This window comes from Schistocerca nitens, chromosome 5 (genome assembly GCF_023898315.1).
Source record: "Schistocerca nitens isolate TAMUIC-IGC-003100 chromosome 5, iqSchNite1.1, whole genome shotgun sequence".
NCBI classification, from domain to species: domain Eukaryota; kingdom Metazoa; phylum Arthropoda; class Insecta; order Orthoptera; family Acrididae; genus Schistocerca; species Schistocerca nitens.
The window spans coordinates 730,331,122-730,354,432 of record NC_064618.1 but is presented as its reverse complement, the minus strand read 5'-3'; the positions used below and the strand labels follow the sequence as shown (position 1 = coordinate 730,354,432).

The 23,311-nt window shown below is 42.7% G+C and overlaps 1 protein-coding gene across 1 annotated transcript; it reads right to left on the bottom strand.

Moving 5' to 3' along the window:
* Positions 1 to 783: 783 nt before the first annotated feature.
* Positions 784 to 12,923, bottom strand: LOC126259604 (synaptic vesicle membrane protein VAT-1 homolog). Its single transcript, XM_049956515.1, has 8 exons — positions 12,840 to 12,923; positions 11,342 to 11,396; positions 10,597 to 10,671; positions 10,066 to 10,257; positions 9,784 to 9,994; positions 5,407 to 5,661; positions 1,242 to 1,486; positions 784 to 1,167 (listed from the first exon to the last, which is right to left on the bottom strand). Exons 2-8 carry the CDS (start codon positions 11,378 to 11,380, stop codon positions 1,099 to 1,101), a joined length of 1,086 nt encoding a protein of 361 aa, XP_049812472.1. The 5' UTR covers positions 11,381 to 11,396; positions 12,840 to 12,923; the 3' UTR covers positions 784 to 1,098.
* Positions 12,924 to 23,311: the final 10,388 nt, after the last annotated feature.

Here is a 23,311-nt window from a genome sequence, read left to right as displayed (position 1 = left end):
TTTCGGTTAAAAATAGTCTGAATCTTAGCTAAAATGATTGTCTTCAGAAAATTTAATGAATCTACCAGGAAGTAGGTGCTACTCCCTTGAGATTAGAAATATGGCTGCGCGGCCTTAAGTGTTGAGTAATGACGTTGCATAATACTCCTACTTTCTAGTTGTTAGACTAATTGCCAAAACGGTGCTCTGTTCTCATGCTAAGTTTTGACACCCCTGTGTCATTGTACAGGAAAGGCTGAAGGTTGCTATGGGAAGGCGTAAAGCATTCCCATTATTTTTTTAAGACTAAACTGCAGTTTTGAGCAACTGATAATCTTTAACATGTCATGTGCAACGTACAGTCCACAAAGAAAGTAATCTGAAAAATCTTGCTGTATGGCAGAAAAATGTCTGGAAGATTAAGTACAAGCAGGGAAATGGATGTAGTTTGAGAAAGGGAAGCAGGAGCACCTACGGGGTTTTAGCACCACGAACAAGATCTGAAAATTCTTGAAGTACCCAGCATTCGCATGGTGTCATCCAATTACCTGTTTTGAACACACTAGGTAACTTACCTGGGTTTATACACTGGTCTAGCTTTACAGGTTAAAATTATTTTGCCAAACGTTGTACATGTATTACTTTCGGAGCACCGGTACAGATCTGTACGTCAGCTTCTCTACACGAGATGTTTGTTGGGTGGGGTGTTTCACGCATAGAGTAAATAACTTCTGCTGCTCAATTTTGTTTATTATTAAATATTAAAAGTGCCATTTGGCTTTATAAATTTACAGCACCGGATAATTTGCAATTGCTGCTTTAGCACCAAGAGCTATTAAACGTTAAAACTTCAGCTTGTTTATTTGTACTGACGGCACCATATAGCCTGAAATTCCCAGCTGCGCCTTATCAAGGAGCGCTGACATCAGTCGTATCCTCTGCGACAGTCTCTTCTGCTTGTTCTACATGAGGGGGTTCGACCACCGTTGGTTCCGCAGGAGACGCGGAGTCTTCCTTCTGCACTTCTGGGTCAGCTCCTTTTGGCTCCTGCACTGCTCCTTGCTGTGGCTCTACCGCAGTTTGAACTTCCACAGCTGGTGTCTCTGCTGCCGCCGCCTTCTACTTGACCTCCAGAATCACTTTTCCGAAGTTCTCACGTGTGCATAGTTGCGTTATGCCTTCAGCCACCTGCAAGTACCCAAATGTCACAGAGGAGACTTTTTTCCTATGAAGTTTATAAATACTTAGCACAGTGTACTCACATTATCGAAGGGCAGAACAGCGTGAATACAGGGCTGTATTTTGGCACTGGAATACAGCTTAAATATTTCATTTAGAGATCGCTGCACTGCCTCTGGATGAAGGTCTAACCATATGCCAATGTTCACTCCTGCTATGCAGTAGTTTTTGCTAACTACATCCGCAGAGGACACCGATCCGCTATCCCATTTAGGTCGCATTAACGTCCATGATTTATATTTTGAGTATGTAGCTGTGCTGTTCGACCCTGAAAAAAAAAGGTCATTAACAAATTATGCTAGAAAATCTTACGGCAAACAGCTGATACAACGGATTCGACTACTAACCCTTGTAAGCCACTAAATATTTGTGTAGGAGAACCGTGTTTAGCAACAAGTGGCGTACAGGACGAGGGCCGTGTATGAATACCTGCACTCTTACTACACCCAACTTTTAAGGAACATCGTACGCTATCAAATTACCAGAAAGATGAAGCAGGAAACCGACACGGGGCTACAAAGAACTAGTTCCAAACAAGTTGCCGAAGCAACGGAAACAGCCGTTGCACACACTCAAAAAGGACACTAGGGATAAACGGCAGGCAAACCAATTATCAATTTTCGCTTGGTCCTAGCGACCAACTAGTGAAAGAGAAACGTGCCGAGAAATCTTGTCAGTACTTCATTTCATGCTCCAAACTAATTTTTGTTTTCCAGTTTATGAGATTTATCTCTTTTGTACGATTTTTGCCTTTAACCTTTGGATCTCAACATTAGAAAAGAATTTTTTCACGAAGTACATTTTAGTATCGGTAACACCGCATAGGAGGAACTGCGAAACGTAAACAGACACTTGGATGAACCACTGACTGGTCAATCACCCAGAATTTTACAGGATATATTTCCACGCAAATTCGCACTTTGCTTAGACAATTGCACATCTCGCTACTGCCATGAAGACGCTTTAAGCAGAGCATAGTCCTGAATAAGCAAAAAATGGACGTAGAATGTTAGTATTTTATCCAAATTGCTTGCTACTGCAGAGGAGTCATTTCAGAATCGTCCGCCCCTGGTAGCTGAGTGGTCAGTGAGACGGAATGTCGATCCTAACGGCCCGGGTTAGATTCCCGGCTGGGTCGGAGATTTTCTCCGACCAGGGACTGGGTGTTGTCTTGTCCTTATCATTTCATCCCCATCGAGTCGCAAGTCGCCGACGTGGCGTCAACTCGAAAGACCTGCACCAGGCGAACGGTCTACCCGACAGAAGGCCCTAGCCATACGCATTTCCTTTCCATTTCAGAACCAAAGCAGTAGTAAGTACTCAGATTTGCATTAGAGCAATTTTAGACATACTTCCCTCCAGTGTTGATCTCAGGATGATCATGAGAAACGACAATGTTGCTGTCGCATAGCAAAATATTCGCGGCCTCCACTCGGAACGCTGTAAGTGACTGATACGATGCACTACGTTCGTAGAAGTATTTCGTTGTGCCCTTAACAGTCTTATACAACAGCATCGGCTGTTTCACTCTAAAGGAACTGGTACTACGAGAAAGTGATCAGGCGGAAACCACTGGTACTCAAAGGGTTACCGAATCTTTGGGAGAAGGGCTGCCGAGTTCTTGGTTGGCTTGGGAGGAGTGGACCAATTGGTGAGGATACGGGTCCCACCGGACAACGGAAGGATGGAGAAACAGGTGGGCCGTGTCCTATCGAAGGCACCATTCCGGCATTTGCCTGAAGCGGTTTAGGGAAATTGAGAACCCGAATCAGGATGGCTGGACGGGGGTTGAACCGTCGTCCTCCCGAATTACAGTCCATTGTATTAACCACTGCGCCACTTCGGCCGAGCTCTTGTTGGGAAATTTTAGTAGCCAAGACTTCACGTCCGAAATAAAAGCTTCAATGCTCCCGAATAATGTGGAGTGAATTGTATTTACTAAGGTCTAATCAACTAACACTTCAGTAAATTATGTCTGACCTATACCTCACTCCCGGCAGAGTAAAGAGAAAATCCAAAGGAAAACAAGCTGTTTCTTTGCAGGTTCATGTAAGACGAAGGCATCAGATTCTCAGTCAACTCCGGTGGCAGATGCTGCAGGATAAAATATTTCCTGTGCAGATTTAGATGGCGAACGCTTTTGATAGAGTCAACCAATATACTGCTTCCTAATGTATATCTCTCTGAAAATTAGGTATGTAAAGTTAGATAGTCGCGTCCACACAGGCTTACCAGCCATGCTGCTGCTCTCTAATCATTCGCGGCTACGACAGCCAAACGATAAATTTAGTACCCTCCGCCACACACAATGGCGAGTGTTAGCGAAATATAAGTGTTTCTTGAATATGACACGGTGAGTTACGTAGTTCAACCCATCTACTCATTGAATAATTAATATCTACACACTAGCTTTGCAGGTAGTTTTTTCCTAGTGCAAATTAACTTTGCACTCAGTTTGGCGTTGAACAGCTAGATCCTGCAAACATATTGATCTCAACAGAGCCAAAATATATTCCTCGAGAATCAGGCCAGAAGAACGAACTAGCCAGTTGAACGTTTCTGCATTTATCTTCAGCAACGCCTTCCACGTATCAAGCCAAATGTGACAGCCTTGTCCTGGATTGTGGCATGATCTGGACAGTACTTCGCACCGACACTTTCCTGGTGTATCAGTATCAGAACTGTTCCCTAATTATTGGGAGTGGGTGCCGCACATTGGGCACGATGGCTCCAGCGTATTATTGCTGCAGTAGGAGGAAACGAATGCCAGCGGACGCGATAGCAGCATCTATCACGTACTTCACTAATTTAGAGCAGGCTGAGGAAGGTTAACACAGCTTTCCACCGCCACTGGACAAACATCTCTATTCTGGTCAGACTACTCTTCTTGCCGTCGACTATTCAGCAGTCTACTTTCGACCTGTAATCATTTTATGGTGTAACCTAGTAAAGCTTCAGCCCACGTCTGAACAATATCAGAGTTAGGCAAGTCATCACATGCCCCGTGGAGGCTACGTTACCATCGTCACACTGTTTTAAAGACTTACCGGCGCTATCTGTAACTGTCGTAACTGGAGAGTACAGCACCCTTCTGTAGACGAGTTGGTACGTCACGCTTTCACAAACCAATTTCCGAATGAACATTATTACATTTGAACTATTTCACAAGGTGGTAGGTGCCTTACTCAGTAGGGTAAGACTTCCAGTCCTCTAGTACAAGGGCCCTTGTCAATATCTATTTGACACGTTTACCGTTTCGCGTATTTAGTCTGATTATTTACATAAATATGGACACATCCGAATGGATGTAACTAAACCACTCTTTCTGGTATTTCAATTTTCACGGAAGTCTCATTCGAAAGCGATGGGTTTTAACAATACGTTAATTTTAATTATTTCATCCTGGACGGACTAAGATCAAATTTGGTAGCACTTTCTACAGCTTAAAAACCCCTTTATCATTATCACTGACTAGATATTAGTCGCCGACTGGCCTAGACAAAGCTTTTTGTGAAAGAGCTGTGCCTCTATTTAGTAAACAAGGAAAAATTTTAGGCGTTTGAAATCTTGTACTTCCTGAGAATGTTGGCAAGTGGGCAGGAAAGAGGAAGCATCTGAAACTATAGATGCAAGTCCATGGATACCCCTTATCAGAAAGAAAGGCGAGGATTTATCGCCTACGACAGAGCCGAAAGCAACGGAATTTATAAATTATGGGCAGTTTAAGACAAATACGAACAGGTCATAGAGAATTTATGTACGTTACGCAGAGCTGGAAAGACTAAAATAGCAGCATCAAACCAGTCTAAGGAGAAACTGTCCCCGTAGCTTCCATCCTAATTTATGGACTTTCAGCTGCTCTGTGGTTACATCGATAGCCCTCTATCGCCATCGCAACACACCCATCGTCATACCAGTGGCAGTTCACTGGCCTCTACGACAATAAGGACTAGAGACGTTTATTATTTATGAAATTAAGACTAAGTGAAGGAAGTATTTAGCCGATATTGTAAGTAATAAATTGTTCTACAATGGACCTGCACCATACCAGGAGATTAAGGAAAGCGTTCTGGCATGTGAGCTATTATATTCAGACAACGTACAATGACAGCCCTACTGTTCATAGAAAAGCTAAATGTAGCAAGAGCCAACACGATTGTTACTGCAGTGTTTCTGTTTTGTACTTACCTAGCAGTACCAACTTTCCGACAGGGTGGAGAATTTTTAGGCACTTCTCAAGATCACTTCCACCATTGGTGTTTACCACGATATCAACACCTTCAGGGTAATCTTGCAATATTTCGGTTTCATAGTTGTCGTGACGAAATACCCGCTTCACGCCAAGAGAACGGAGCTTTTCGTGCTTTGATTCTGAAGCTGTTCCTACAACTTCGACATTGTCCACTGTCTGAGCAAGCTGGATGAGTGCCGTGCCGACACCACCTGAAATGAGACGGGAATTTATATCGAAGTAACGAAGATACTAAAAACTGACTTCAGCGCCAGTGGGCCAAAGTAAGGCAAGTAAGTATTAAGCAACAGATTTTTAATTTGCCAGACCTGGCTTCAAGAGCACCAGAGCTAATTTTGTTTTGCAGCTGGTTGTAGGATTTTTATTTGTATTACTGCTATCTACATCCGAATGTTCCATACTAAAGTCGTTATGTTGATGTGTGGGTGCAATGATGGACAACTGCGAGTCCTGCATACCTGCCTTTGGACTTTCGGGGAATTTCAGAACCTCCTGTCGCTTAGTCCATTAAACCGTGTATGTGCTTAGTGTCAATCCATGTTGCCGACAGCGTTCAAGACCATTTTCAATCAGTGTCATTAACGTTATTTGAACTGTCAGAAATGCTACACACATTACACGCAGTGTCCTACATCCAGTTCACCTAATTTTACTTTAAGCATACCGTTATCAGCTCACCAAAATTTAGAAAAAGCTCTTCCACAATTTTAGCGTAACCGTGCACCCATGTGTGGATGCTAGTTAGCTAAAATCCTCGACAATTATACTAAGACAACAGCACTAAATTCCTAAGCAGTGTGTTTACATGGTACTCGTGCCTTGTCCAAAGGACTGAGTTATCCTTAATCTCTAATTTACCACTTTCTAAAATGCTCTTGAAACGGTCGTTACAAAACTTTTCAATAGTCTTAATTCACCACACAGCGATCATTGCACCAGATACACTGTTTCCATTTGATATTCCTTTTCTCGTTCTTTCAGTTTCTGTAATTTGGTGGACCTATACGTTTGCAACACGTAAGTGAACTGATTAACATTTTGGCACTAACAGCCTGTTTGCTCAAATTGTTGCGACCGAGCAACTACTGCCGTGCGCCGTCTCTAGCCCTTTTGCCTGACGACGGGTGCAGTTTATGAATATTTTGTCCGTATAAATTACAGCTGAAATTCTTGGTGGCGACAGATAGTAGGTTTACTACACTACCGGTTAGGATGGAATGAAAATTTCTGTGGCAGGTGCACGTAATGTTGGACAACGTGTGAAATTCCCACATGGAAGTTGTATTTTGTGCCCTGGCAGTTTCATCGTGGTCGCTAGTCCAGTTTTCTGTTGTGATGTCAACGAGGACGCAAAAAGAATACCTGGATCCCTCTTTGTCCCAGTTAATTTACGTTCGACATCCTACGATAATGTCTCGTTCTGTTTCGCTACGGCATGTGTTTGACTACATCCACACGGTTGCTCTGCAATTCAAATTTAAGTGCCTGGTAGAGGGTTCATCAAATCATTTTCATACGACTTCTCTACCACTCCACTATCGGCGCGCGAGAAAAAGTAACACCTAAATCTTTGCGCTAGAGATCTGATTTATTTTATGATCCTATGTAGGTGGGTGTCCACAAAATATTTTCGCATTCGGAAGAGAAAGTTGGTAATTGAAATTTCGTAAATAGATTTCGTCGCAAAGAAAACCGCCTTCGTTGCAGTGACTGCCACCCCAACTCGCGTATTATCAGTGACACTCAGCCGTGTTGCACGATAACACGAATCGAGCTGCCCTTTTGTGCACTTTTTCGATGTCCTCCGTCAATGCAACCCATTAAGGATCCCGTACCGCGCAGCATTATTCCAACAGAGGACGGACGGACAATTTTAGTGTATGTTGTGTCTTATCTTCTAAGTGTTCTGCCAACAAAGCAGGTATTTAGTCGAACTGACAGCCCTTAGAGTCGTGCGATTTATCATATACCCTAAATTTATCGGATTTCTTGTAGTACGAACGTCGATTACCTCTAACTTTTCTTTGTTTAGTGTAATTGTCACTTTTCGCACCATACGGATATTCTCTCTAGTTTCTCTTTTAATTGGAACTGATCGTCTGATTTTACTAGAAGATAAATCACAGCGTCATCTGCTAAAAGTATAAGGGATTGCTCAGATTACGACCTACATCATTTATGTAAATCAGGAACAGCAGAGGGCCTATGACACCATCTTACGGAACGCCAGATACAACTTCTGTTCTACTCTATTTACCGTCTATCACTACGAACTGTGACCTCAGAGGAAATCACGAATCTAGTCACACAACTGAGACGATACTCCATATGCACGCTATTTTATTAATAGTCGCTTGTGGGGAACGGTATCAAAAGCTTTCTCCGAGTATGAAATCGATCTGAGATCCCTTGACAGCAGTAATTACTTCATGGGATTTAAGAGCTGTATTGCACAAGAATGGTATTTTCTGAATCCGTGTGTTATGTATCAAGAGATTTTCTTCAAGGTGATTCATGATGTTCGAGTACAGTATAAGCTCCAAGATCGTACTGCTAATTGAGGTCAGTGATACGAGTCTAATTCAATGGGTTACTGCTATTTCCTTTCTTGAACATTGGTGTGACCCGTGCCACTTTGCAGTCTTTAGGAACAGATCTTTCGTCAAGTGAGCGGTTGTATATGATCGCTAAGAAAGGCGCTATTGTGTCTGCATACTCTGAAAGAAACCTGACTGGTATACCATCTGGACCGGAAGACTTGCCTTTCTTAAGTGATATGAGTAGTTTCGCAACACCTAAGATATCTACTTTGGTCACTCATGTTAACATCTGTTCTGGTTTCGCATTCTGGAATATTTACTTCGTCTTCTGTCGTGAAGAAATTACGGTTAACTATTTAGTAACTCCGCTTTAGTGGCACCATCATCGGTAACATTTCCATCGCTATCGCGCAGTGGCGGTAGCGACTTGCCACTGGCGTACTTTACATACGACCAGAATCTCTAGGTTTCCTACAGTATTTTGAAACCGTTTCGTTGCGGAAACTATTGAAAGCATCTCGCATTGACGCCCGCACTAAATTTCTAGCTTCCGTGACACTCAGCCAGTCTTGGGGATTCTGCGTTTTTCTGTATTTGGCATGATTTTTTCGTTGCTTCTGCAACAGTGTTCGGACGTTTTGTTTACCACGGTGTATCAGTCCCGTCGCTTATTAACTTATGCGATATGAATATCTGTTGCTGTCGATACTGTATCTTTGAATTTGAGCCATATCTGCTCTACGGTTACATAATTAGCTTAGAAGGAATGGAGACATTCCTAGGAAGGCATCAAGCGAATTTTTATCTGCTGTTTTAAATAGATATATTTCGCTTTTATTTTTAGTGGTTTTGGTTGATATGGTTTTAAGCTTCGCTACAATGACCTTGTGTTCACTAATCCCTGTATCCGTCATGACGCTCTATTGGATCAGGATTTGTGGCTTAGAGGTCAAGCGTGTTTTCGCAACCATTTACAATTCGTGTGGGCCCATGAACTAATTGTTCGAAGTAATTCTCCGGAAGCAATTAGTACGGCTTCGGAAAATAGTTTGTCTACTACCGGCTTCGAACATGTATTTTCGCCGACAAATCGAGGGCAGATTGAAGTCTCCAGCAATTATAACTGCTTGAGTGGGCTACTTATTTGTAACGAGGCTCAAGTTTTCTTTGAACTGTTCAGCTACTTTATCATCTGAGCAGGGGGTCGGTAGAAGGAGCCAATTATTATTTTGGTACGGCTGTTTAGGATAACCTACACCCATAGTAGTTCGCAGGAGATACCTACTACGAAGAGGTAAACACCATCTACTTTATTTAATCCACCCTTTCTGAAGACTGTTTGCGCCTCTAAAAATTTCGGCAAAATTTACCTCCAGCTTTAGCCAGCTTTCTGTTCCTAAAACTATTTCAGCTTCAGTGCTTTCTATAAGCGCTTAAAGCTCTGATACCTTTTCAACACAGCTAGGACAATTTACAACCACAATACCGACTATTACTTGGTCGATCCTCGTCGAAACGAGACTAACCTAAACAACCGCCCAGTCCACGCAACACAGCCCTTGCTACCCGTGTAGCCGCCTCCTGTGCGTAGTGGACACCTGACCTATTTAGCGGAACCCGAAACCCCACAGTGAAACCTAGCCACACCATCGCAAAAGCTATATGGAATTGATACACTTCCCACATTATTACGTTATCGAAAATGGAACAAAAATTTGCACTAGTATGCGAGAATGAGCATAGTGAAAATTCCATCACGTAATTAAAGTTTACCTGCGACAGACTGCATAAATACTTTCTCCGCGTTCGCAAGGCATCCGAATTTATACAGGCAGAAATGTGCCACAACGAAGTTTAGACCAAGGCTGACGGCATCTTTTAGGCTAATATCTTCCGGCAGCAGAAAGCAGTACTTGCGTTGGACGTGGACAACATGCCTGAACAGACCACCTTGCATTTGCAGACAGAGCACTTTCTGGCCCGCCTGTAACAAAATATTAGAACATTAGCTTTATTCCGGAAAACTACAGAAGTGCTGGAGAAGACGTGTCTTACCTGCAGATCGGTGACTGCATTGCCCACACGTGTTACGATGCCGGAACATTCACTGCCCATGATAACCGGGAAGAGTCTGTTCCTTATTATACCCAATCGCAAGTAGTGGTCTGTGAAGTTCAGGCCACAGTAATGGACTTCAACCTCGACGTGGTCGTCGCAAATAGCTTTCTGCAGTGGCGCCTCTGTTACCTTAAACACGAATATGCAACTGTATTTCGAGCCTATCACGATTAGACATTCGTTTAAACATTTGGAGGTTAAAAGGGTCTCAAATTCAGGCTATTTACAGAAGTAGGAAAGCTCGCGTGTTATGCCACAATGAAAGTATTTTGTCCGAGGACGGACTATGTTGCTCCAGGGCCGCTTTAAGCTTTTTCTTATTCGTTGTAAGGCGACAATAAGTCGCTCAGAAGCAGATTAGCGAGTCCATTAGTATCTACGATTCTTGAAGGGCAGCTAGTTAAATAAACTCTTATTTGGTAGAACAAATATTTTATCATTTAAAGGAAATACGGTACGTTGGTTTACCTTTATTCTGCTGATACTGCCATGCGCTGTTAGTGTGACTGACGGTACCGGACGTGTGAGGTCAGTTGAAGGAATCTGCCAACATTTTTCTTTTATCACTATTTGCAAACAACTATTTAAATACATTTTCATATTCGAACCGCCTGCAACTGAACGAAGGCGGTATTTGTTCTATCAGACGTTTCGCCTCCATTTATTAAGGAACCAGAGGTCGTTTATGTTCTACACAGCCACTGAGGAAAAAATGGAAGGCAAAATGCGTCGGCAAAGCTAATACTGATTATTCCGTCCGAACCTAAAGGCTGAGGTCCACAAATGAACATTAAGAAATTTAAGTCAGCTTCAACACAGGATTTTAACCGTATCCTATTTCTACATTACATCTATGAAATGTTTGTATGAAGCAGTGAACTACCTACGACAGTACCACACCAACAATAGCGTTAAACGTGTTGCAGGCGGCTCGAGAAGCATGTAACACCTGAACTTTTGAACACCAGTTAAATGGCCCTGTAGGTTGTCTAGATACGAGCTCTAGATTCTGCACTATGATTTTTGACTACTACGTCAGCATTACACAACGTTAAGCCATCGAAGACATGTGGAGATGCTACATTAAATTATCCACAACTGAATGTTGCGGAAGTAAGTAAATACCATGAATAAATAACCGGTATTAAACTTCTCCGGCATAGTATTTTAAGTGAAAATTAAATATTTTTATGTTACATTCACGGTGCCTTACCACACTAGGCGCTGTAAACTGCAGAGGAAGCAGATCCATGGTTGCCGGTAATCACCTAGAAAAACAAACCAGTCAGCGTAAGGAATGGTGAAGAACCTATTACATACTGCGTATGAGCTTTGCAGCCTCATGGTTTGTGGGCATAAATGCTGTGTGTTCCACCAATTACGGTTTTAGAAAGTCATGTACCATGGACCCTGTCCCAGAAAGCGGGTTGAATTGTAGCTACCCAAAGCCGTAAAGGCAGTTTTGAACAGTCCCTTAATAGCAAGATCATTACCCGCCGAACGCACACCACGATTGAATCGTGTATTTGTACATAAATACTCTCCAGAACCGTACTTCTACAACTAAAAATAAACTAAACGATTCCAAAAAATAAATAAAACAAAACACGATTCGTGGCTGAAGGTCGTTGTCCTGTGTGTATCTGGTTAACTAGGTTATTCTTTCAGTTAGAGAAATACCTACTTTATTCCTCTTTACTAGTTTTCCATCTCTGTTTCAGGTTTTTGGTAAATGTCATTTTCCACTAATACTAAGCGTGAACAAGATCGAGATCGCGTAGCAATGCTAAACAAAGCCATTTCTTCTTCCACTTAACGCTGTTTTATTCGTTTGTAAGTCTTATTTCGTTACGACTTGCTAGTGCGAGTCTTTAATTTTTAAAGTGGTGCCTGTGAAACATTTGTCGTCTTCATAATATAAAACCTATCAACACACAATTTGCAATGATGCTTTGGCCTTTTGTATGATGTACGAGTGTAGGATTTTTATATCCTGTCTAAAGATTGTTCTGTACCACTTTAAAATCGCCACACGATCTAGTCCAATTAAAGAATAAAGCAGCCTAGGAAGAAAGTTTTCTCCTTTAGAAGACTTTGAGGTTCGTTCATTGTCAGGAAAATGAAGCCACGAATAGTGTGGCAAAATTCCGTTATCAGTTATGAATACAACCAGTTTTTATTTTTCCATCATCGAGACAATCACATCTCGGAATCTTTCACTGCACAGCTATGATATCGGGAAGCTGCCCAACGGAACACTGCGAGCTGAACCTGAACTCAAACCCAGCCCCTTGCATTTAACTATCGTAGCACGTGAAGAATTTCCCAGAAAAAACGTATCTCTGCATCATTTGAAAAAGTCAGAATCTTAACTTTGTGTCTGAACACCGTATTAACACGATTTCAGAAAGCTGAACAACTTTAATGATGATCCTGAACATTTACCGTTACACCTAAGCGCCCTCTACTATTATAGAGTACTTTCACGATTAACAACGAGTGAACGCTTTCAGTAACTTTTTCTTACTGCTGCATTAGCCTTACAGTAAAATATAGCCATACTTCGTCATTTTACGCACTTCCAACCCAAAATACCACTAATCCAGTTTCTTAAGTGACCTTAAAATTTCAAGGACTAACCTATACACTTCATCATAAGAGCCGATCGTAACAAAACCAAGACATTACGGTACATCGAAAATAATACTTACAGTAGAACTGTGCACTAAGACGCAACTGCAGAAAAATTTTTCCGCGTGTGCCTTTATATATGGTGCATACTGGGCGTGTCCGTGCTACGATGATTCGACGACGGGCAGTCATGTGACGGAAAACTGAGTTTCCTGTCAAAACAAGGCAACTGCCCTCTAGCGCAGAGGAAGTGACCCAGGGTACAGCTGGGTATGTGCTGTCAACGGTCGTGTGGAAGATGACCGATTCCGCTGTGACTGAGCACGGAATTCCTACTGTATTTTTGCATCCACCTTCCATAGTGTACTGGGATGTATCTGTTGCTTTAAAGAGCAGTAATCATCAAAAAGGGATAACATCTGCAATCCTGTAATGAATATGTTTGTGCTTTTAGGATTGCAGAATAGGGTGAAAGTTCTACAAGAAATGGCAGGCTATAATGCTGATAATTAACGTTAACCTGAATTCGACATTAAGCTGTTAGTTAGTTTCAGCAAATAATCACCTTTTGGCCACACAGATCTAAAACAACACTTTTTAGTTTACTAAAACAGTGTATTGAGACTTTGATGCCACCGTACAGTGCATCATACTAAGCTATATGAGAGAAGTTTACGTACTTGTGTAGTGTACTGTGTGTTAGGAACTGTGTCTCAATGAGAATATTCTTTATTTGAATAAAAGACCCTGTTCGATTTCTATCTGCCGAATGATGGTATGTGATCTGTTAGGCAAATGAAGTTGTCAGTTAAACCAGGTAGCTTAAAGGTAGCCATACAGCTCATATCTTCCTTCAGCGTATAGTTAGGAAGTTCAAGTCAGAAACTTGGGACGTACACTGTCAAGATTAGGAAAAAATAGAAACGACTTTTGATTCTCTATATAAAGACACGTAGATGTTTCAGATAATTCGAAGATGCATAGATAGGGTGGCGTACTGATTATTGCATCTGCCTAGCGAGCAGGGGACCGGGTTCGAATCCCAGACTTGGTACAAATTTCCATTCATCCCTTCAGTCTGCATATACACATCGTAGATGTTGGAGACTTGAACGTTTCTGGAACCATATATTTTCTTTTGAGTATGGCTGATAGTTTCGTAGACCAAATCGGAGTAAAATACCGTTTATTTCCCGCTTCGGGATATTTCGAGTCTACTGCAATCAGCGACGTGCTGTTGGAACGTATTTTTTCTGAGCTATTTTGTTGAACTTGCCTGTCGCATTTTATAAATTACAGGTGTGCTGCATTTGCTTAGTGCTCTATTATTTCACTGGCGGTACCCGTTCGATTATAATCTAATGCAAGTAACAGGTTTCATATGCATAAAAATCATCTCTCCAGAAGAATGGGTTGTAGCGAAGTTAACGATACTAAGATCTACTTCTTCAGGTGACGTCACTGTGCACACCGCTTTAGTAAGTCTGTGGAGACTAGGGATGTTCCCATGCCATCAAAGTACCGATGCCTACTCATATGAGTAGGAAGTATACCAGAAGTATACAGCTACCTTTGTATCGGACCTTGGGCTAAGATAAGTTTTAGCCGCTGGAAAAAAATCTTGCTTCGTTTCGATTTTACGTGCAAAAGAAAAAGAAAAGAAAAAAAAAGAGAGAACCACATTTTTGTGGGAGGTTTTGAAACGCGCCACTCTTATATCTCAAACTCGTACGAATCGGTTCAGACTTAGCACGAAGGTAGATAAAAGAAGAGCCAAACGGAATTTTTTTGTTCAGTTACCTGTGTCTGTTGGTTTAAGGTCAAGCTAAATGTAGCACGTAAAACTCCTTGCGTGAACTGAATGCATGTAAACGGTTCAAAATAAGTCAAATAAATAAAACGTACATACTTAGGATAAAATTGCTACCTCGCTTTCAAAAATATAGTTTCATTCGGGTTTCACGCGCCAAAATAAAAGGCATTTTATTGTGGTTTTACTCGCGCCACCTTTGTGTTTCAAACTCGTGTGAATCGGTTCATATTTTGTAAGAAGATAGACAAATACATGTAATTAATGGTCGTCCTCTTGTTTTGTGAAAGCTTTACCCGTTGACACGATACAAGCAACATGACACTAAATAGACATATAACGAGTTAGTCGTTGCACGAGTCAACGAAAATGTGCATCGGTTGCCAGGCTACGACAGTTTAATGTCACATTTATGCTAGAGTATAAGGTTGGCAACCAGAATGAAAACTGCTTCGATCACACACAGAAAAGGCGAATACGTCCGGGACAGAAGTAAGGATGTAAAAGATGGGAAATAGCTATTCAACCTAACTGGCAGCTTCGAAGACATTTAAATCGAAACGTCCTGATACACTCGTGCTTTTTTACGAGTTAACCCACCTCCTTAGTGCAGTGAGCCTCATCCGAAGACCAGTATCAGTTGCAAAGCGATTTAGAAAAGATTGCTGTATGGTGTGGCAGGTGGCAGTTGACGCTAAATAACGATAAGTGTGAGGTGATCCACATGAGTTCCAAACGAAATCCGTTGGAATTCGATTACTCGACAAATAGTACAATTCTCAAGGCTGTCAATTCAACTAAAATTACGAACAACTTCAGTTGGAAAGACCACATAGATAATATTGTGGGGAAGGCAAGCCAAAGGTGGCGTTTCATTGGCAGGACACTTAGAAGATGCAACACGTCCACTAAAGAGACAGCTGACACTACACTCGTTCGTCCTCTGTTAGAATATTGCTGCGCGGTGTGGGATCCTTACCAGGTGGGATTGACGGAGGACATCGAAAGGGTGCAAAAAGGGCAGCTCGTTTTTTATCATCACGTAATAGGGGAGAGAGTGTGGCAGATATCATACGCGAGTTGGGATGGAAGTCATTAAAGCAAAGACGTTTTTCGTCGCGGCGAGATCTATTTACGAAATTTCAGTCACCAACTTTCTCTTCCGAATGCGAAAATATTTTGTTGAGCCCAACCTACATAGGTAGGAATGGTCATCAAAATAAAACAAGAGAAATCAGAGCTCGAACAGAAAGGTTTAGGTGTTCGTTTTTCCCGCGCGCTGTTCGGGAGTGGAATGGTAGAGAGATAGTGTGATTGTGGTTCGATGAACCCTCTGCCAAGCACTTAAATGTGAATTGCAGAGTAGTCATGTAGATGTAGATGTAGCTGAATGGTATTGGCACATCTGCATCTTGCAATTTACAGATCCAGGATCCTGATATCGGGCATAAAATCCGGAAGATTCGCCAGCCGTAGTAAACATGCCGCGATGGCATGTGTCATGTTATAAATGACATCGTGTATCATGTGATCCTTCAATTTCTCCAGGCATATGAGGAAATAAATCTCATGTGAACAGCCTGCTGTGAGTGTACAATGGACACAATATTTCGGCAGTCGACGTTGTTGCCTTCATCAGGTGTGCTGATGTACTGCCAAGGCACGGCAGGCGTGAGGTATATATCAGATTCCCCCTCCCTCGGTCGCTCCGTCCGTCGCCCGCGCCGCGGGCGCTCTCTCGGCCATCCGCGTCGTGGTTCGACTCCCGGCTTGTGGCCCAGAGTCTGGGTGTTCCCTCGTAGGTCCGCGCCCAGGACGGTTTGCCGTCGGCGGTTCAGATATTCCTCCCTCTGCCCTAGAAGGCAGTACATTCTGGGATATTTCTATCTTCTCCTTAATCCGGTTAATGGCTGGCTCCCAAGCTTGGTCGAGGGAATAGCGGCTGTCACGATTCAGTTCAGGTTTTCTTACTCTGATCTCTACAGCTTCTTTGATAATACAGTCCCAATATTTCGAAGCCTGTATTAGGACCTTGGTCTCGTCATAATCCATGCCGTGAAGTTCTGATAGGCAATGCACGGCGATTGCAGACTTATTAGGCTCTTGCAATCTCGTGTGCCATTGGTGTTCATGGCATCGGTTTTCCTCAGCACACCTGATGGTGGCAACAAGGTCGATTGGCGAAATATTGTGTCCATTCTACACTCACACCAAGCTGTTCACCCGAGATAGATTTCGACATCGAGTATCATGTTGCATGGCCTTCGGGATCGCATGTGTTCTTGGTGGATATTTGAGAAGATTCAATATGGATGTGTGTTTACCCTGGACCATTATTCCCTCCCATGTAAATTTTCCAGTTGACTGCTTCTGCAAATTTCCCGTCTTTATTTGCTTGAGGGAACATCGATTGTGGTGTGTGTTGTGTGCATCTAGCAGGTGAAAGACTGGTGGATGACACGTTTGCTCATTCTCTAGACACGAGAAACACCTGAGTTGAGTCTGTAAATTATAAGGATGATTTGGAATCTGTTATATCACCGGCATCAGTATTCGCGAGTGGAAGTTTCAGTTTCCTCTATCTTTTTCGAGTTTTTATATAAAGGTCTTCACAGACGAGGTAAGTTTTAAGTTCCCCATTGGTTTACAGCACGCTCCACCTCGCTCAAGTTTCGGGTTTCTAGAGAAATAATCTCCAGTCTGTATCTTCGGAGCTAAACTGTGCGAATGATACTGCTATGCAAGTGGTATTGCTAAGTGGTTGATAACGAGAAGTATCGCGAAAATGGTATAATATTCTGGCAAACCATGTGAAAGTACATGCGATCTTGCAATCTTAGAGTCTGGAGATAGTTTTAAAACGCAAGCAAGCAAGCAGGTATGGGCCACAAAGGCAAGGTATCCACGGCGGGACGCTGTTCCTCATCCGCCATTGTGGCATTGGGATATCTCCAGCAGCTGTAGTATACTGAAAATTCCAGACACAGTTCCCTTCTGCAGGACAGTGCTTCGAATTCTGTTTGTGTAATTGTTCTGATTTTCCCATCTGTGCTTAGACAGTGATCTCTTTCCAAACAACAAGAATTCTTTTATGATTAACGAGGTTTTCCCAAGCATGCACATACGTGATGAAGGCTTTTAGCGGTGAGAACGTTTACCATTTCTGAGACGTATGTAGAGAGCAGGCCCTCATGTTTCCAGGAAGAGCATGGGATGCTTCGTTACAATCATCACGCATAATGCACGTGTTGTTATCCTGGACTATTTTCGTAAACAAGTCCTGTTAGAGGGAGAATTTCCATGCAGACTAGCTTAGACATCACGAAAGCTCCTACAAAAGCGACCGTTAACTATTTCTGTGACACTTTACGATTTCCTAGTGGTAGCCTTGGCTCTTATTTACATAGGCATTTGATGTCAGTACAACACTGACAGCCTTTTAGCTGTCCCTGCGATGGTGAGCCGCTATGCAAACATCTCTCCCTGGACCGCAGGTACAAAAGCTACGCATCATCGTGCTAGCGATGGTGAGCACTCACATTACTAGACACATCTTGCGTGTGGGGCTGGCTGTCCTGTTAGGATCGCTGGGGGGAATGCACCCAATATTATTCTGGGAAGTATGCAACAGATTTCTAAAGCACGTCCAAGGAGAAATTGGCTGTTATTTACATAGACTTGTGAAATATGTACAACACTTGGAGAAGTCTAATTGTGTGCAGGGAAATAGACGTGACTTTCACCTGCTGGCAGCGGTGTCTGGCTCGCGTCCAACTGGCCCTGCAAACTGCATGTGCGGAATCGGCAGCATTGGCATGCACGCCTTGGAGCTCTGTAGGAAACTGTTCGTTGACACGTTGTGGTTGACGATAGTTCGAGAGCGGTTTTTATGTGCGATGAGTGTTTGTGCACTGCATTATTTTCGGCTGTTTAATCGTTGTGAGCGTGTTGGCAGAGCGTTACACATGCACTATTTTTTGACTTACAAGAGTACTGTACGGGTCTGTTGCATTAGTTTGTAAACATGTCTGCTGGCTGTGCAATGCGTTATTTCGACAATTTATAATTAGTGAGTGTGTTTGCAAAGCGTTTTACAAGCGTTATTTTGTCAATTTACGAGTTGTTTGCGTATCTGTAGACTGTGCAATGCATTATTTCGGTGATTTACGAGTAGTTTGCAGGCCTGTAGTCTATTTACTGTGACCCCAAGCACGTCAGGGCAAATGTTTTGTATCAGTGTAATAAAGACACTATGTGAAATCGATCCATAAACAAACTGTTCCAAAATAAATAAAGTACACTCCTTCCTCCAACCAGTACCTGGATGCAGATTGACTCTTTTTCGGGCCATTTTTCCCCAGGCCGCAATGGGACGACAGTGCCCTCTGGTGGCAGTACTGTGTACTATGTCAGTTGGACTCCAGACCTCATGGTGAACATACTTGATGGAGCTACTGCATATGACAACTCAGATTGTTTAAACAAACAATGCATGCTAGTTAAAGTAAAAGTAAATCCATTATATCCAGCAGCCCAGCAGAGGCTGATTCCTTTTCCCTCCAATTCCAAGGAAGAGGTGGCAGTTGGATGACTTAGGTTAGTGGAGGTAGCCCAGTGACCTTTTTTCCCGTAATTTTCGTAGGTTAGTGGACTTACGCCAAGTATGTTTGGACTCTGCAACTTACTCTAAGTGCCATCTAGTGGCAGCTTCCTACGTGGGCAGCTCAGACTGTCCTTTATAGTCTGATCCCTGTTGGGATACCCTGCAACCTAATTGCAAAAGTGGATCTCCCAGGTCCTTTGTGCACACAGGTAGAATTAGCCGCTGTTGTAATGGCTGAGGCAGGTAGCTTCAAGACCCCATAACGGACAGGTGTGTATGTCTCCCAACTAAGTCATGCACAACAGCTGGTGTGCTGCCTATGCACGTTATAAAGTTTATTCTAAACAACACTTATACTAGACAATTTATTCCGAGTGGATACTGGTAGTGGAAATAATGGGAGGACACTGAGTTCTCTCGCAGTATACACTCACAATCCAATTACCACCACAAGAGGAAGAGCCCATGCATACAGACATAGCGTAAGTGGATTTTCTCGACATTTTGAACTTAACGGTAGCTGGTGTTGAGGGGTGATACACTCGTGCTTTTCTTACGAGTTAATCCACCTCCTTAGTGCATAAGGGTCACCATTTGGAATGTTTCCCAAGAAGAAGTATTGCTATGAATATGTATGATACAATTTACTCCTATTCTTAGTCATAGTTTTCCAGCTTTCGGAAACCTTCACTCTGCAGACAAATGTTGCAGCGGCCAAGATGATACTGTTGAACATGTTTGCACAAACACGGAATATTGAATTTCATGTCTACCCATTCTGCACACGGGTTGTGTCTGAAATATACTAAATGTTTTGACAAAGAAATACTTCGTCACCTTGATGTTTAACTTTTTTTGTGGCTGTGTGCTAGCTGCTCATGATGTTTCCAAAAGTCAAAGTCGTATTCTTGTGTTACAGCAGTCGAAACACTATCTTCCTCCAATTCACTTGGTCTGCTTTGTTGCTCATAATCTGTAGTTTCGTAATTTGTATGCCTCGTCCACATGCTGCTGGATCTTGCAATTGAGATTTTTTAAACTTTGGATCTAACAGAGTAAATGGCTGCATGGTCATTTAATTCAGTTAAGCCATACCTATTCTTCAGCTCTCTCAGTGAAGTGTTCTTGCTGTCTTCGAGAATTGATGAAACTGGTGTGCTACTATTATGTTCTGCTAACAAACAATCATGTCCTGGCGCTTCTCCTGTGACATATCCAAAAGGCTTTAGTAAAGCTGTGAGTCAGTTGATAGTTTCCATCTCTACAGCAGACAAGTAGTCATTCACTCACTAGGTTATGCGCGTAAAATCGATTCGGTGCAAGTACTTCTCTTTCCACACGAAGTATGGAAAGCATGATTCGTTACTATAAGTACTCGGTACAGAAAGAAAAGTATCGAATACTTTCTTCCATTTATTTGAATGGGAACGTCTCTAGGTAGTGAACAATGGAATGAATGAGAGATTTGTGTTCATAATGTTGATGAACCAACAAGTGATAGTGAAGCACCTCCAAGGGTGGTATGGAAAGACGGTCAAATTGCAACGATTAAACGTCAGTGAGCGGGAGCTGCTGAAGGACGTCACTGATAAGCATCATTATATGCTGCTATCCGACTAACTTTTATACAAGCCAAACGAAGGTGCATGGGGCTCTTTAGTGCTATACATTTCAATTTCATTGGCGAAATCGTGAACTGCTTCACGAATGAAGGTGTCCTAGATACGGAACAAAATAGTGAAATGATCTTCGCTGCTTATTAAGGAGAGGACGCTGATGACAATAATGATTCGCCACAGTCACATTGTCGAGCGGCTTCGCTAGTATCAAGAGACAGGCATTTGAAACCGAATAGGTAAGTGATGTCCTCCTTTTGATAATATAATCTCGTCTGATACCAATTTGCCCCTGTCGCCTCTTGGAAGAGTGAAAAGAAGGGAACTCATTTTTCAGGAACATCGAGAGGTACTTTAAATTATTAAAATACAAATGTTAAGCTGTTGCCACAACTCCCTAGGATGATGAAAGCCTGGCACTTTAAGATTTGAGTTTTTACTAAGCTCGTGGTTCCAGATTTTTCTGGTTTGCCACTCAGTTTTCCATGCAGCACCCCAGTTAAACCCCATGGAGTGTATTTGGTCTACTCCTGATCATCTGAAATTGATGTGTTTTCTAGGTGGCGAGAGCGAATCTCTGCAAAGAGGATTGCCTCATTTTCAAAATCTTGATGGCAATGTTTGTAGAGAAACCACCTTTCGACGAAGATGAGCTGAACTCATGTTTGATAGGGTTGGCATCATGCTTGTTCAAGGAGTTTATCTGACTGTGCCACTAATGTTCCACATACCTCCAATCATAAGAACGTCATACTTCTCCACAAGAGTGCTGTGGAGTGAAATAGTGGACAAAATATTTTTCAGCAGAGAATACCAACATGAGGGCTGCTCCACAGAGAACTAATACATCTGCTTCTCATGCACCATCTGCCAGCTAACTCACCAGGTTAGTAGATATGTTAGGTGGCAGTGTGCATCACCAATGACGTCATCAACAACGCCATCGATGAGTGATTGGCAGAAATTTCAATTTTGGCAGGAAAATAAAAAAAAATTTAAAAATCTCAATGGCGAAGAAAGGCATACCGGGACAAACACTTTGCCATCAGAATCCAAAACCTGGAACAGTGGAACTGACTCTATGACATCACAGTCCAGCTGAGACCAGTCGGGCTATTTATAATAGTGTAGAATCCTTGTGTACTGCTTCAGAGTTATAATGAGGACAGTCTGTGATGCCAGCCAAAGTGGCCGTGCGGTTAAAGGCGCTGCAGTCTGGAACCGCAAGACCGCTACGGTCGCAGGTTTGAATCCTGCCTCGGGCATAGATGTTTGTGATGTCCTTAGGTTAGTTAGGTTTAACTAGTTCTAAGTTCTAGGGGACTAATGACCTCAGCAGTTGAGTCCCATAGTACTCAGAGCCATTTAAACCATTTGAACAGTCTGTGATGTCACAATCCAGCACAGGTCAGTCAGGCAATTTTTATGACAGTGTACAATTCAGGTATAAGGCAGTATAGCGTCAGAGGCAAAGGATATTTGTGCAGGTTCAGTCCTGTCTATTGACCTACTTTACATGTTTCTTCCCTCTCACGCTACTATTCACTGAGAAGTGTGTGATCACTGCTTCAGCTAAGTTCAATCTCTCCACTTGCAGGGATGGGAGGACTGTAATCTCTGCCTCACACTGCCCCCAACATCGCCCCGACACACCCCTGCACCAGCACCACCCAAAGCCAACCACACTGCCCTGACAACCGCACTGTCCATGAGCGTATGCACTGCTCCTCACAGAGTTTGGCCCTGTTCCACCATCGCCCTCCCCACAAGTCTACTGTGTGATGCTTAAGCAACTTAAACACATACAGTGACTTTACAATTTAAACCATTCACCCCTCCACACCAGCTACCGTTAAGTTCAAAATGTCGAGAAAATCCACTTACGCTATGTCTGTATGCATGGGCTCTTCCTCTTGTGGTGGTAATTGGATTGTGAGTGTATACTGCGAGAGAACTCAGTGTCCTCCCATTATTTCCACTACCAGTATCCACTCGGAATAAATTGTCTAGTATAAGTGTTGTTTAGAATAAACTTTATAACGTGCATAGGCAGCACACCAGCTGTTGTGCATGACTTAGTTGGGAGACATACACACCTGTCCGTTATGGGGTCTTGAAGCTACCTGCCTCAGCCATTACAACAGCGGCTAATTCTACCTGTGTGCACAAAGGACCTGGGAGATCCACTTTTGCAATTAGGTTGCAGGGTATCCCAACAGGGATCAGACTATAAAGGACAGTCTGAGCTGCCCACGTAGGAAGCTGCCACTAGATGGCACTTAGAGTAAGTTGCAGAGTCCAAACATACTTGGCGTAAGTCCACTAACCTACGAAAATTACGGGAAAAAAGGTCACTGGGCTACCTCCACTAACCTAAGTCATCCAACTGCCACCTCTTCCTTGGAATTGGAGGGAAAAGGAATCAGCCTCTGCTGGGCTGCTGGATATAATGGATTTACTTTTACTTTAACTAGCATGCATTGTTTGTTTAAACAATCTGAGTTGTCATATGCAGTAGCTCCA

Excerpts from the sequence above, each read along its gene's own strand:
- LOC126259604 (XM_049956515.1), bottom strand. The coding sequence starts at position 11,380 with ATGGATCTGCTTCCTCTGCAGTTTACAGCGCCTAGTGTG. Across the intron at positions 10,258-10,596 it reads GCAGTATCAGCAGAATAAAG|GTAACAGAGGCGCCACTGCA; the intron begins GTAAACCAACGT and ends TTCGTGTTTAAG. Across the intron at positions 9,995-10,065 it reads ATGCAGTCACCGATCTGCAG|GCGGGCCAGAAAGTGCTCTG; the intron begins GTAAGACACGTC and ends ATTTTGTTACAG.